The 12,352-nt window shown below is 42.1% G+C and overlaps 1 protein-coding gene across 12 annotated transcripts in view; it reads right to left on the reverse strand.

Moving 5' to 3' along the window:
- Window positions 1-12,352, reverse strand: part of PITPNM2 (phosphatidylinositol transfer protein membrane associated 2) — a 437,162-nt gene that overhangs the window by 128,957 nt on the left and 295,853 nt on the right. For 10 of the 12 annotated variants that reach the window (XM_068244437.1, XM_068244447.1, XM_068244430.1 and 7 more), the window contains 2 exons: window positions 8,567-8,671; window positions 7,358-7,425 (listed from right to left, as the gene is read on the reverse strand). In XM_068244437.1, the coding sequence (XP_068100538.1) occupies window positions 7,358-7,425; window positions 8,567-8,671 (173 nt within the window). Of the gene's footprint in view, window positions 1-4,363; window positions 4,576-7,357; window positions 7,426-8,566; window positions 8,672-12,352 lie in introns of those variants that run through there. The other 2 variants (XM_068244484.1, XM_068244424.1) reach the window with 2 other exon arrangements.

Below are 12,352 nucleotides of genomic sequence, written 5' to 3' on the forward strand. Positions count from 1 at the left end.
CGTTGGATCGAAGAGTTTAGAGAAGCTCCTTTGCATAGATAACTACGAAAGTATTTTTGTTTTCTTTTTTTAACTCTTCCTGTACTGGAAAACAACATGAGACTTTTTTCTTTGCTACTAATGTTCTATTTCTTAGTTGTACAACACATACCATTCATTATCTCAGAAGTTTATTTTGGCTTCAGGCTTGCTTTTAATAAGTCTTGATGTACAAAAGCCTAGTCAGAACAGTATGTTCTTACACCTTGTTCTGCTGGACTCAACAAACAACACAGCACACTCTATTGATAGGATGAGATGCCACACAGCTGCATTACAGTAACATTTAATAGGTTTGAATTTAAAATCCAACTCAAAGCACAGATTTATATGTACTTTCTGACATTTTAATAAGCACGGTACCCAAATGTTACTAATTTTGGCTAATTTGTATTAAAAAAGGCCTTCTGGAGCTAAAATCCTGGTTTCAAATTGTAATTAAAACCAAACAGCAGTGCTGAATGAGTTTATAGGGACTGCTTTGCTCCTCAACATCTACAAGCTGTTCATAGTGAATGCAGATGGGCCACAGGCAGATGTCCTTGAAACCTGCAGCCTATAGGTGGCACAGCAAGTGACAACAGATGGGCCCCTGACCAGGTACTGTTAAAGAGGAACTCCAGCCTAAACAAACATACTGTCATTAGGTTACATTAGTTATGTTAATTAAAATAGATAGGTAATATAATCTCTTACCCACACTGTTTTAAAAGAGCAGGCAAATGTTTGATTTCATGATGGCAGCCATCTTTTTGGTTGAAAGGAGGTGACAGGGAGCATAAGACACAGTTCCAACTGTCCTGTGTCCTGAGCACCTCTCCCAGTTGCTATGCAACGTGACCAACAACATAGGAAATCCCATCATGCTCTGCACAGCATCAGGGTGGAGCTTAGCTAAAAATGATGCTTTGGTAAGAAAAACTAAGTTCTGATGCTGTGAAACTGTTAAAGAAACACCAAGCCTTTTCAGTTCTGCTGAGTAGATTTTTAGTACGGAGGTTCACTTTAAGGTGAATTCACTTTCATCAGCACCAGAACTTGCATAAATGGTAAGTACTGCTGATTCCAGCTTTCATGGGACAAGGAAATATTAGTGCCTGAAGTTGGATTTTAATACTTCAACCAACAGCTTATTAAATACACCACAGCACAAACATGCCATTTAATGTAAGCCAACTAAAAACCAACATTAGGGGATAATTCAGAAAAGTAAGTGTTCAGCTATCAGAGCTTAGAACTTGGCCGGAATAACTTCCCCTCCCTCCCTCTTAAGCCCCGTCTACACCATAAGAGATTGCAGAGATCCGGCGGCTCGATTAGCCGCCGGATCGCCTCTTCCGCGTGCCCGCCGCGTCCCCGCTCGCCGCGCGTGCATCGCATTTGATTCCCCGCTCGTGCCCGCTCGTCCCCGCCGGCGCCGCTTATCTTCCGCTCGATTCCCTGCCATTGTCCCCTCGCGGGGAGCGAGCAGGGAATCGGCGGTGCGGAGATCCGTCCTGTCGGATCTTATCAATCGAGCCGCATCAGCGGCTCGATTGATAAGGAGCATCGCGGCCGCATCTACTCGTGTAGATGCGGCTTTAGGGCCCTTTTACACTTAATCAGTTGCTCTCAGTTAAAACGGAAAGAAAACTGATTGTAACGCCCATGTTTTCCTATTGCACCTTTCACACTTAACGCGTTTTAACTGAAATCTTCTTCCCAATGCACTGCTATGGAAAAAACGCGTACCAACGCGCACTAACGCGTACTAACGCATACCAACTGATTAAGTGTACACAGGGCCTTATACAGCTCTCTCACTTCTCAAAGCAGGATTTTAATGGTAGGCAGGAGACCAAATGCATCTCACACACTCACCCTCTTGCCTGTCTCTCTTAACCTCCTTAACAGTTATCCCGAGCACAGCTCGGGGTAACCTGCGCAGGAGGATTTCTCAGGCCCCGCTTGGTCCGATTTGCATAATTTTTTTTTCCTACTCGCGGCTAGCACTTTGCTAGCTGCGTGTAGTACGCGATCGCCGCCGCTACCCGCCGCGCCGAGCTGCCCCCCAGACCCCTGCGCAGCCTGGCCAATCAGTGCCAGGCAGCGCTGAGGGGTGGATCGAGATTCCCTATAACGTCACGACATCCATGACGTTACTCTGAAGGAACGGAAGGAACGCCGATCGCCGGAGGCGATCGGAGTGGGTGGGGGGATGCCGCCGCTTAGCGGCCCAGGGCTCGCTACATGACTTGAAAAAAATAAATACATTTTAAAAAAGTGCTGCGCTGCCTCCTTGCCGGCGGGAATTAGACCAGCAAGGAGGTTAAGGTGGCCACACACCATACAATAAAATGATCCAATTTTACCGCAATTCGATAAATATGATTGTGTCTCCCTAAAAAAAAATCGAAAGCTTTTTTTTTCTTTGGACTGAAAAATCCGATCGTATTTCCCCTTTTTTTCCGATTTTTATCGATCCGGAATGCTGAAAATGTTTCTTTAATTTTTCTAAAGATTGTATGGTGTGTGCTAGATTGTCACACCCTAGCAATTTTCTCAACGTTTCCAATCATTTCTATCATGTGTGTGGTACATTGGTCATATTTTTGAAATGTACAATCAGTCATAAAAAATGATTGTAATTCTTGAATTGAACAGATATTTAAAAATGGTATGGTGTGTGGTCACCTTTACTCTATCTCTCTCTCCCTACACCTCCCCACCCCCCACCTCCTTCTCACTCATATTCCACCCATACCCAAACCAGTATGAGTACATATTGCTAATATTTACGAAGGTGCAAGGCTCAAAATGTTACATTTGTCCCAAGTAGTTACAAAGGTTTCCGGCACAAGCGAAATGCATTGTTTATATGGAGTGTGGCGCTTCATTTACATAAAAGGAACTTGTAAATCAACAGATAAGAAATTTGTGGTCATGAAAAAAGACATCTGTTCTTCGCAGAATAGGAACTTGATGGTACACAGGAAGCTCTTGGCCCACTTATCAGAATTAATGTGATATGCTGTATTTATTTAATACGTTCCCCTTTACTATTACTCTCCACACTTGCTTAAGTGGGAAATACACTATATATTTTTAGAACACGTTAAATGTTAGAGCTAATATAAACATTGAATTAACAAGAATCATCTAGACCAGTGATCTGCTAACTTGGCTCTCCAGCTATTAAAGAGAACCCGAGGTGGGTTTGAAGAATATTATCTGCATACAGAGGCTGGATCTGCCTATACAGCCCAGCCTCTGTTGCTATCCCAAACCCCCCTAAGGTCCCCCTGCACTCTGCAATCCCTCTTAAATCACAGCCACGCTGCTGACAAACAGCTTGTCAGAGCTGGCTGTGTTTATCTCTACAGTGTCAGTCTGCTGCTCTCCCCGCCTTCTGCAGAACTCCAGTCCCCGCCTGCATCCCTTCCCTCCCTGCTGATTGGAGGGAAGGGACGAGGGCAGGGACTGGAGCTATGCAGGATGCAGGGGAGCAGCTGAGACTGACACTACAGATGTAAACACAGCCTCAGAGCACGGCTGTGATTTATGAGGGATTGCAGAGTGCAGGGGGACCTTAGGGGGGTTTGGGATAGCAACAGAGGCTGGGCTGTATAGGTAGATCCCGCCTCTGTATGCAGATAACATTCTTTAAACACACCTCGGGTTCTCTTTAAGGAACTACAAGTCACAATGCATTGCGGGAGTCTGACAGCCACAGTCATGATTCATAAAGGCAAAAACATTGTGGGACTTGTAGTTCCTTAACAGCTGGAGAGCCAAGTTGGCAGATCACTGATCTAGGCAGTGTACAAAGCTTTAGACTATGGTAGGTTGATATACTGTTCGGGATTAAATTGTGACCTCTTCTGGGGACCAGTTAGCCCTAGGACTAAGTACCCTGTAAAGTGCTGCAGAAGAGGTCAGTGCTATACAAATATAATAATAATAATTTTATAGTGTATGCCTGACTTTAGAATACAGCTGATATTATTTAAATCCTAAAAAGCAATATAATTCATGCCAACTTTTCCCTGTAGACCTGTTGCTAATATATCTTCAAGTGACAATGTAAAAACTAGGGGTGTTTAAAAGATATATAATTAAACAGAAATGATCAGTTTGGCATATTGTAACTCTGCAGTGATTTCACCAAACCATCCTCACTTTAAATCCGTTGGTTAAATCTGGCCGAGGACAATACATGTATGGTCACTGACAGAGAAGTCGCACAGACTTAATAGCTCCTCTTTAGTTCACAATCCTGCAGTCACTGCCTCAGAAAATGTGCATGCAGTACAAAAGGCAAAAAGAGACAATTTCACACCGGAGATTAATGTACCACTCCATTTTATTGATTCAAGACAGTTTAGTAAGCGCTACACTACTTCATTCTTGCAAGCCGGAAACACTCCGCTGTGATGCAACGCTGCTACCTCTTACTGTACTTACTGCAGCCATGCCTGTGGAGCTTGTAATGACATTTGTGAGAGTGACAGCTGGAATGCTGGGAATGACTGGTATATGGAGGACTGCTGTGTGCCTCTGAACAGAAAAGCACAAACACAACTTTATTTCCATACTTTGATATGGAACCATCAAACTGCAGGAATAAAACAGGATAAAATGGAACAGACACATACTAAGCCATATGGACAACTATCGCAAAGAAATGTAAAATTTAAAATACATGAAAACAAAAAGTACATTTCGCCCAGATTCAAATGTGCTATAAATTACTTTTCTCCAATACTGCTGTCACTTACAGTAGGCAGTAGAAATTTGACAGGTTTCAGACTAGCCCATCTCCTCGTGATGGGTTCTCTGGGTTTTCTTTTTTTTTTCAAAAGAACTTAGTGAAGGGCAGTTGCTCAGTCCAACTGCCAGAATAGTGTGCAAACAGGTAAGGGGAAAGCCTGCATCTTTCTATAGATTCTTTCCAGGGAGTGATTTTGTGTAGAATAAATGAAATACTGAGAATCCCCTATGAAGAGATAGACTAGTCAAACACCTGTCAGCTCTGTCAGAATATTACTAACTGGAGAAAAGTAATGTGTAGCTTATTTTACTCTGAAAGAAATGTACCTCTTATTTGTATATGTTTACATGTATTTTAAATTCTACAATTTTCCCTATAGTGATCCCTTAAGAGGACGAAGCAAAAACTGGGTACCTAAAGCAGCTAATCAAATTCTGAATAACAATTTAAAATTGAAAGCTATTGGATTGGCCATTAAATGTAACACCTCTAAAGACAGAAATTGTGGTTGGGGTGTTTTGGCACCCTATGGAAAAAAATACAGGAGACAAAAAAGGGAGCCCGATAGTGCAGTATGTCAATAATAGGGGTGTGGAGAAATCAATTGATTGAAAGGGCTACTCACAAAGGAGGGTTGCAAGGGGCAACCGACCACAGGAAGCAGGTGGAGACCATAAAATTGACTCCACTCGGGGTGGTCCTGGACGGACCTGGTTGCGGTCGCTCTCTTAGACGAAAAAGGATGGACAAAACATTAACCATGGTAAAACAACGGGTGTTCTGTCACCACCCCTCATTTTTCTTTTTCGTTTTTAAACTGGTTTTAAAAGCTTTTATTCAAATCAGGGCACCTCGTTCCCTTATTGTGCCTCTAAAGACAGCACTTTCTTACTGTCTTCTAGAATGCCTATATGCATGCTAGAGAGCAAAGAAAATACAAGCAAGTAAAGCGAATGAAAGAGAAATGTACTGTGACTTTACAGAATGCTAAGTACGTCATAGAATCTCTTAGCGCCTTTCAGTGCTGATGACACAGCGGAAAACCTACATTCAGAGTGGAGATCTGCAAGCGCTCACTGCTCAGTTTCCTTAGGCAAGTGAAGTATTCCAAAGGAGGGGGTATATAAAGACATGCGATAAATACAAAATGTGCTGGCTTTCACGTGAAGGGCTGAATTAATCCTCTGTGAAGTCACACTACTGGGATACTGATGATGGATGTCTCTGCGGCTTTATCAATATTGCATTATAAATAAACTCACATTTAGTCGTGTAACGGAGTAGTCCAAGCCCATTAATGTTCACAAACCATTTAGAGGATGAGTGAAAGAAATGCTACAGATAATCTCAGGACAGTGCAATGCCAGATACAGAGCGTCTATCGGTAATTATTAGGCCTAGTTTTTAAAAGATGGTCAAAAATGGCTGCTTTCAGGGTCTCAGAGAAAGTAAAAGATACAACTGTCCTTATTTTTAACACTTCCAACAACAACAAAAAAGTTCAACTGGTATTATGATCCCTGTGTAGGACACTTGTTAGTAATCTCTTGATGATTTCTTGGCTATGCCAAATAAAAACATTTGAAACTAAAAAGGTAAAAAATGGGTGACTACAACACCTGGAAAAATACTTTTATATATATATATTTTTTAATTGGCAAGAGGTAGAACAAAAACAAAATTTACAGTGTCAACAGTGGTTGGCTTTTCGCTTAAAGAGAGTCTGAAGCCTCCAAAATACCTGTTTTTACTTCACAGTCCTCTTTAGCATTAATGCCATAGCTGAAATGCCACATCCCCATGGCTGAACGCACAATTAATGCCCCCGAAATTCCGGGGCAAAATTGTACGATTTTCCAGGCCGCGGCTTTTGCTGCCCGGGGGAGGCAGAGCTTTGCACTGTAGTTCTGCCTCCATTCGCGTCAATCTCCGCATTTCCCCACCTCTCTCAATAAAAAAAGACTGAGAAGGGCAGGAGGTGGCGGAGATCCGTGCAGATTGACGCGAGTAGAGTCAGAGCTACTGCGCAAAGCTCTGCCTCTTCCAGGAAGGAGCCCCGAAATTTGCACCGGGGATTTTGGGGGTATTAATTGAGCGTTCAGCCGCGGTGATGCAGCGGTTCAGCTATGGCATTAAAGTTGAAGAGGACTGTCAAGTAAGAACAGGTGTTTTTGTTTTGGAGGCTTCAGACTCTCTTTAAAGAATACCTGTAATGAAAAAAAAAGAGCCACTTGGGGGGGGGGAGTACTTACCTCGGGAGGGGAAGCCTCTGGATCCTAATGAGGCTTCCCCGTCCTCTCCTGCAACCCCGACCCAGCGCTGGCAGGAGCAGGCAGTGCAGTCTCCAGGTTCATAACAGTCCAGTGAGAACCTTGTGCAGGTGCACTTGCAGCTACCACCCTGATGGTGTAGCATGCATCAGAAGGTGTATAGTAAACTTGTCACAGTGGAAAGTCGGGAAATGTACAGTAAGTGTCAGAAGATGTAATCCACACATGTATGGATTGTGACACACCCTATTATATCATAAGGACTTTTGGATACAATAAAATAACAAGACACAATTACCTCCATTATGCTTAATCCCTCCACGCTGGAACTGACAGTATATTCCGCTGTTTCATGATAGGAGTCATCTGAAAGGATAGACAGAAAATCAGAAGTAAATACAGTTCAGTACAATGAAGATATATACACAGACAATGAGCAATACCAATATGGAAAAACATGATTTATTTCATTTGTGATGGTGTTAAAATCATCAGGTTTTTTTTTTTTTACAGACCAACATAACTGGAATGACAACTTATGACGATGGCAGGAATAAAATAATGTAGGACTTATGTCTATGCAGCGATACACATCACATGACATTTAGCACTACTAATTCCACTCAAGATCTTTTACTGCTCAAATAATCCTTTATTAATACAACCCGATAAGTCAAAAAGGCAAAAAAAAAACACCAAAAACAGAAGTATCAATTGAAGAACTTTCTCAGGCAGATACCTGAACAATGCCTGTATTAGATATACTGTTGATTCACAAGGAACGGGTACAAAGCAGTCAACCATTTGCTGCTACTATGATTTCCACTTACATACGTGTGCTTAGTGCAGTGTGATATTAACAATCATGCACTCAAATAGCACTAACACACAGGCAATTATTCACATCACTGACTGTTCCCCGAGTGGGGATAGCAAACTAACGTTATATTATATACATTAAAGTGGCCCAGGAGTCCAATGAAAGTCTATTTTAATTTTTGTTGCTGAGGAAAAGAGTTTCAACTGGTAAAGTTTTTCTTGTAAGCTCTTTATCTGCAGCAAACAGATCTCTTATGTTGTCCTGTTCTTAGGGCTTGTAATTGGGGGAAATGTACTCAGAATATAGAAATCAATACCTTTTTACACTACTACTATTATGCTGCCTGCGTCCTTACTGGAGAGATTACACTAAGCTTCCTGTTTCTTGTGAAGATGTCACTGGACAAGGAAGTCCACATCTCCAAAGCTACATGGACAGCAATAACAATCAAGCTTATCAGTATTGCATGCAATGCTCTAGTGCCATATGGGGAGACCCACAATCTCAGCGACTGCCAAGATCAACAGGGCCCTGACACACAGATTCAACTTTTTCCCAACTCTATCCAAAACCAAGGAAAAAATATTGCTGAAGTATAACGTGATTACTTGCACTAGCTCACGTTCACATATCAAGAGTTCAGATCCAGCATGCTTGACTCTGCTTGAAGATCAAAAAACAACCCACCTTGTAATTCATCAGCTTCTGCTGTTTCTATTTTGTCCATAAGGTCATTTGAGCTCCATTTTGTAATTTCTTTGGGTAGCACTTCCTCATTGTCTGACAAATCTTCTAAACACAAGCACAGCAAAGACAGAACAAGACAAGGCAAAACATTACTGTTGACTGGTTTAAGGATCCATAAGAGCATATGCTTTGCAGAGTTAGAAGTTCAGTAATTTTACATCATGTGTAAGTGTGGGAAGTGTAAAAACGTGTAATTCCTTTGTCTGAAAGAGGAAAAATAGCCCAACAGTACTTCCATCCAGCACCCTCCACAAGTGAATGTGTAATGATTGACACTGAATAAAACAATCCACGCTATGTGTTCGCTTGTCTTCGGTGGGTGTGATAATCCTCAAATAATTTCTGCCACCACAACCGTGAGGAGAGAGACCATGGTATGGACAAGACTCACCAAATTTAACTGATCCCTGTTTGGATGGTCAAGATGCACTTTGAGAGGATGTGGCTCCCCTCAGCCTTCCGATCCCTTCTCCGGAAAATACTTTTTATTGCACCTTATCCTCAATAGAAAATGATGCTTTCCATAGTGAAACTCCGTTTAATTAAAATATTAAAAAATAAATAAATCACCTACAAACATGACTGGTGTGTACAGTATAGAGTTTGACCCAGGCTCTCCAGGTGCAGAGCTCTGGATCAACACTCAGTTCGTGATTCTAGTACTAACACGCCATCTGATGTATCACTGCTAGCTCCACCCCCTCATGTATGTAACTCCTCCCAACAGGTTTCGTCTGTCAAGACCCATCAGGGGGAAATTTCCTTAATCAACATCACATTCAACAATGACTTGGCAAGGGCCCTATTTCCATTAGTATATAAACTTCGCTGCTATATATTTAGCTAGCCAGTTTTCTTGTGTTTTACCTGGCACTTATAGAGCTGTACTTCTCTCTGATTAGCATTATTTTAACCCATGTTAATACCTGTTGTATATAAATGGAAACTTTGCGTAACTTGACTTCTTGGAAAAGGTACTATGTAAAACATTATTTCTAGTTTTACTTGTATCAGAGACACAGAGGCGCCAAAAGGATAATGTTCGAGTTAAAAATAGGGGAAAAGGCACTCACCTCCCCATAGAAGATTCCACAAGAAAAATGTTTTAAAAATATTCTTTAATAATGTATTCGAATAATTGCAACATTTCGTGGGACACAGCCTGCTACCTCAGGTAGTGGAACAGAAGCAGTTGATCTGTTATCTAAGCGAGCGTGGCTGTGTCCCACGAAACGCGTTGCAATTATTGCAGTATATTATTAAAGAATATTTTTGAAACATTTTTCTTGTGGAATCTTCTATGGGTAGGTGAGTACCTCTTCCCCTATTTTTAATTCGAACATTGTTTTATCCTTTTGGCGCCTCTGTGTTTCTGACACAAGTATCACTAGTCCACCTTTGGTGGAGGGGTCTACTCCCGTTCTTCCTGCCTACAGAGAGCGACATCTTCTACCCCGAGGGAACGCGTCCAGTTCCCCTAACACAGTTATGGCTAACCTTGGCACTCCAGCTGTGGTGGAACTACAAGTCCCATGAGGCATTGCAATACTCTGACAGCTCTAAGCATAACGGGAGGCAGAGGCAGGATGAGATTTGTAGTTTTGTCACAGCTGGAGTGCCAAGGTTATCCATCACTGCCCTAACGCCTTGAAAGTGGTTGCTTGTCAGCAACCTACCTTTGTGAGTATATCTTATATTGTTTTCTTTTTACCATATTGACAAAAATACTATACTATAGTGGGTTCTCGATTTCTCTATTGTTTTTATTATTTCTAGGTAAGAACAAGCTAAACAATTCAAAATTAAATGACATTTAAGGACATGCATTAGTATGTTCATACAAAAAAGGGGTGAAGTTAAATACTGTGGGGCTGGTTTACTAAGATTGGTGCATAGAAAATTAGAGTAGAAGTAGAACAGACACCAAGAGCTATCTAGTTAATTTGGTTGGAAAAAAAAAAAAAAAACAGCCGTCCATCGAATAAAAAACAAACAAAAAACCCAAAGAGGTTTCTTAAAGGAAACCTGAAGCAAGAGGTATATGGAGGCTGCCATATTTATTTCCTGTTAAGCAATACCAGTAGCCTGGCCATCCTGCTGATCCTCTGCCTCTAATGGCCCATATACACGGGCTACAACTGTCGCCACAACCACATGGCACACGCGTGTTGCGGCGACAGGTCGCCCATGTGTTTGACGCGCGCACCCCGAACCGTCGCTACTCAGAGCTGTCGCCAGGCGATTGGCACGGCCAATCGCCGGCAACAGCTGTCGCCGCAACTTCGCCACAACTGTCGCTAGTCCGCCGTGTGTATGCGGACTAGCGACAACAACCCCATACACAATGTATGGAGCTTCCGGCGGGGGAGGGGGGGGGAGGGAGGAACCTTCGGCGACAGCCTCCGCTGCATCTCTGTCCCTCTGTGCGCCGTGTGTACGGCTGTTGCACAGAGGGACCTGGCGACGAGCTGTCGCTGCTTTTTTTTTTTTTTGTATATTGGGCGACTTGCTACATTTGTGCCTCGTGAGCACGAGGCTTAATACTGTTAGCCATAGAGCCTGAACAAGCATGCAGCAGATGCTGTGTTTCTGACATTCTTGTCAGATCTGACAAGATTAGCTGCATGCTTGTTTCTGGTGTTATTTAGACACTACTGCAGCCAAATAGATCAGCAGCACTCAGGCAATATTACCAGCACTAATGCCAGCAATGTACTGCACATTGCACAATTAGCACAACCCGTGTATACATTGATTAGGGTTTTCCGTAATTGAGTGAATTTGAGCTCTCACTTAGTGTATGCATTTCATTAACTAAAAATACTTATTTAGGTTTCTTTTTATGTGATTTTTTTTTAATTGATAAACCTACTAATTAAAATGATTTGAAAAGATAGCCAGAGAGCCAGACATAAGCATTGTCTGGGGTACACATATTGGCCTCAATTCTGGTACGCTTACCGACCCTTTTACCTCATAAGTGGTATTTTACCGCATGAGGTAAAAGCAGTTTGCTATTCTGGTAGATTTTTTTTACCTCATGAGGAAAATTAGGTCATAAAATGTGTGTTATTTTACCAAAAGGTGGAATTCTCATGAACAATAGGGGGCATGTTAGCACATAATTTACCGATCACCTGCCTGTACCTGGCAGTAAAGTCAATTTGTGTGCATTGTGCCGTTTTTAGTGGCATTCCTATTTAGTTCCTATTCCTGTTTTAGTGGAATTTCTATTCAGGCTGTGTAATCGAGAAAAATAGTAGAAATAGTGGTTAGCTCTCTCGCCTTGCAGAGCTGGGTCCCTGGTTCGTATACCAGCCAGGTCAACATTTGCAAGGAGTTTGTATGTTCTCTCCGTGTCTGTGTGGGTTTCCTCGGGGCACTGGGGTTCCTCCAACATCCCAAAAACATACAGATAAGTTAATTGGCTTCCTCCTAAATTGACCGTAGACTACGATACATACACAACACGATACATAAATAGACATATGACTATGGTAGTGACTAGATTGTGAGCTCCTCGGGGGGACAGTTAGTGACAAGACAATATACTCTGTACAGCGTTGTGTAATATGTCGGCACTATATAAATACATAATTACCAGAATCCTCCCACCCTTGGTGAATGGATAAATAAAGTGAATGTAGTTAAGGGTATGGAGAATCAGTTGGCTCTGCAGAAAGACAAAATAGAGGTATTTAATATTAAGTGGGGTAAGTGGTGTGA

This window comes from Hyperolius riggenbachi, chromosome 1 (genome assembly GCF_040937935.1).
Source record: "Hyperolius riggenbachi isolate aHypRig1 chromosome 1, aHypRig1.pri, whole genome shotgun sequence".
Classification (NCBI taxonomy): Eukaryota; Metazoa; Chordata; class Amphibia; order Anura; family Hyperoliidae; genus Hyperolius; species Hyperolius riggenbachi.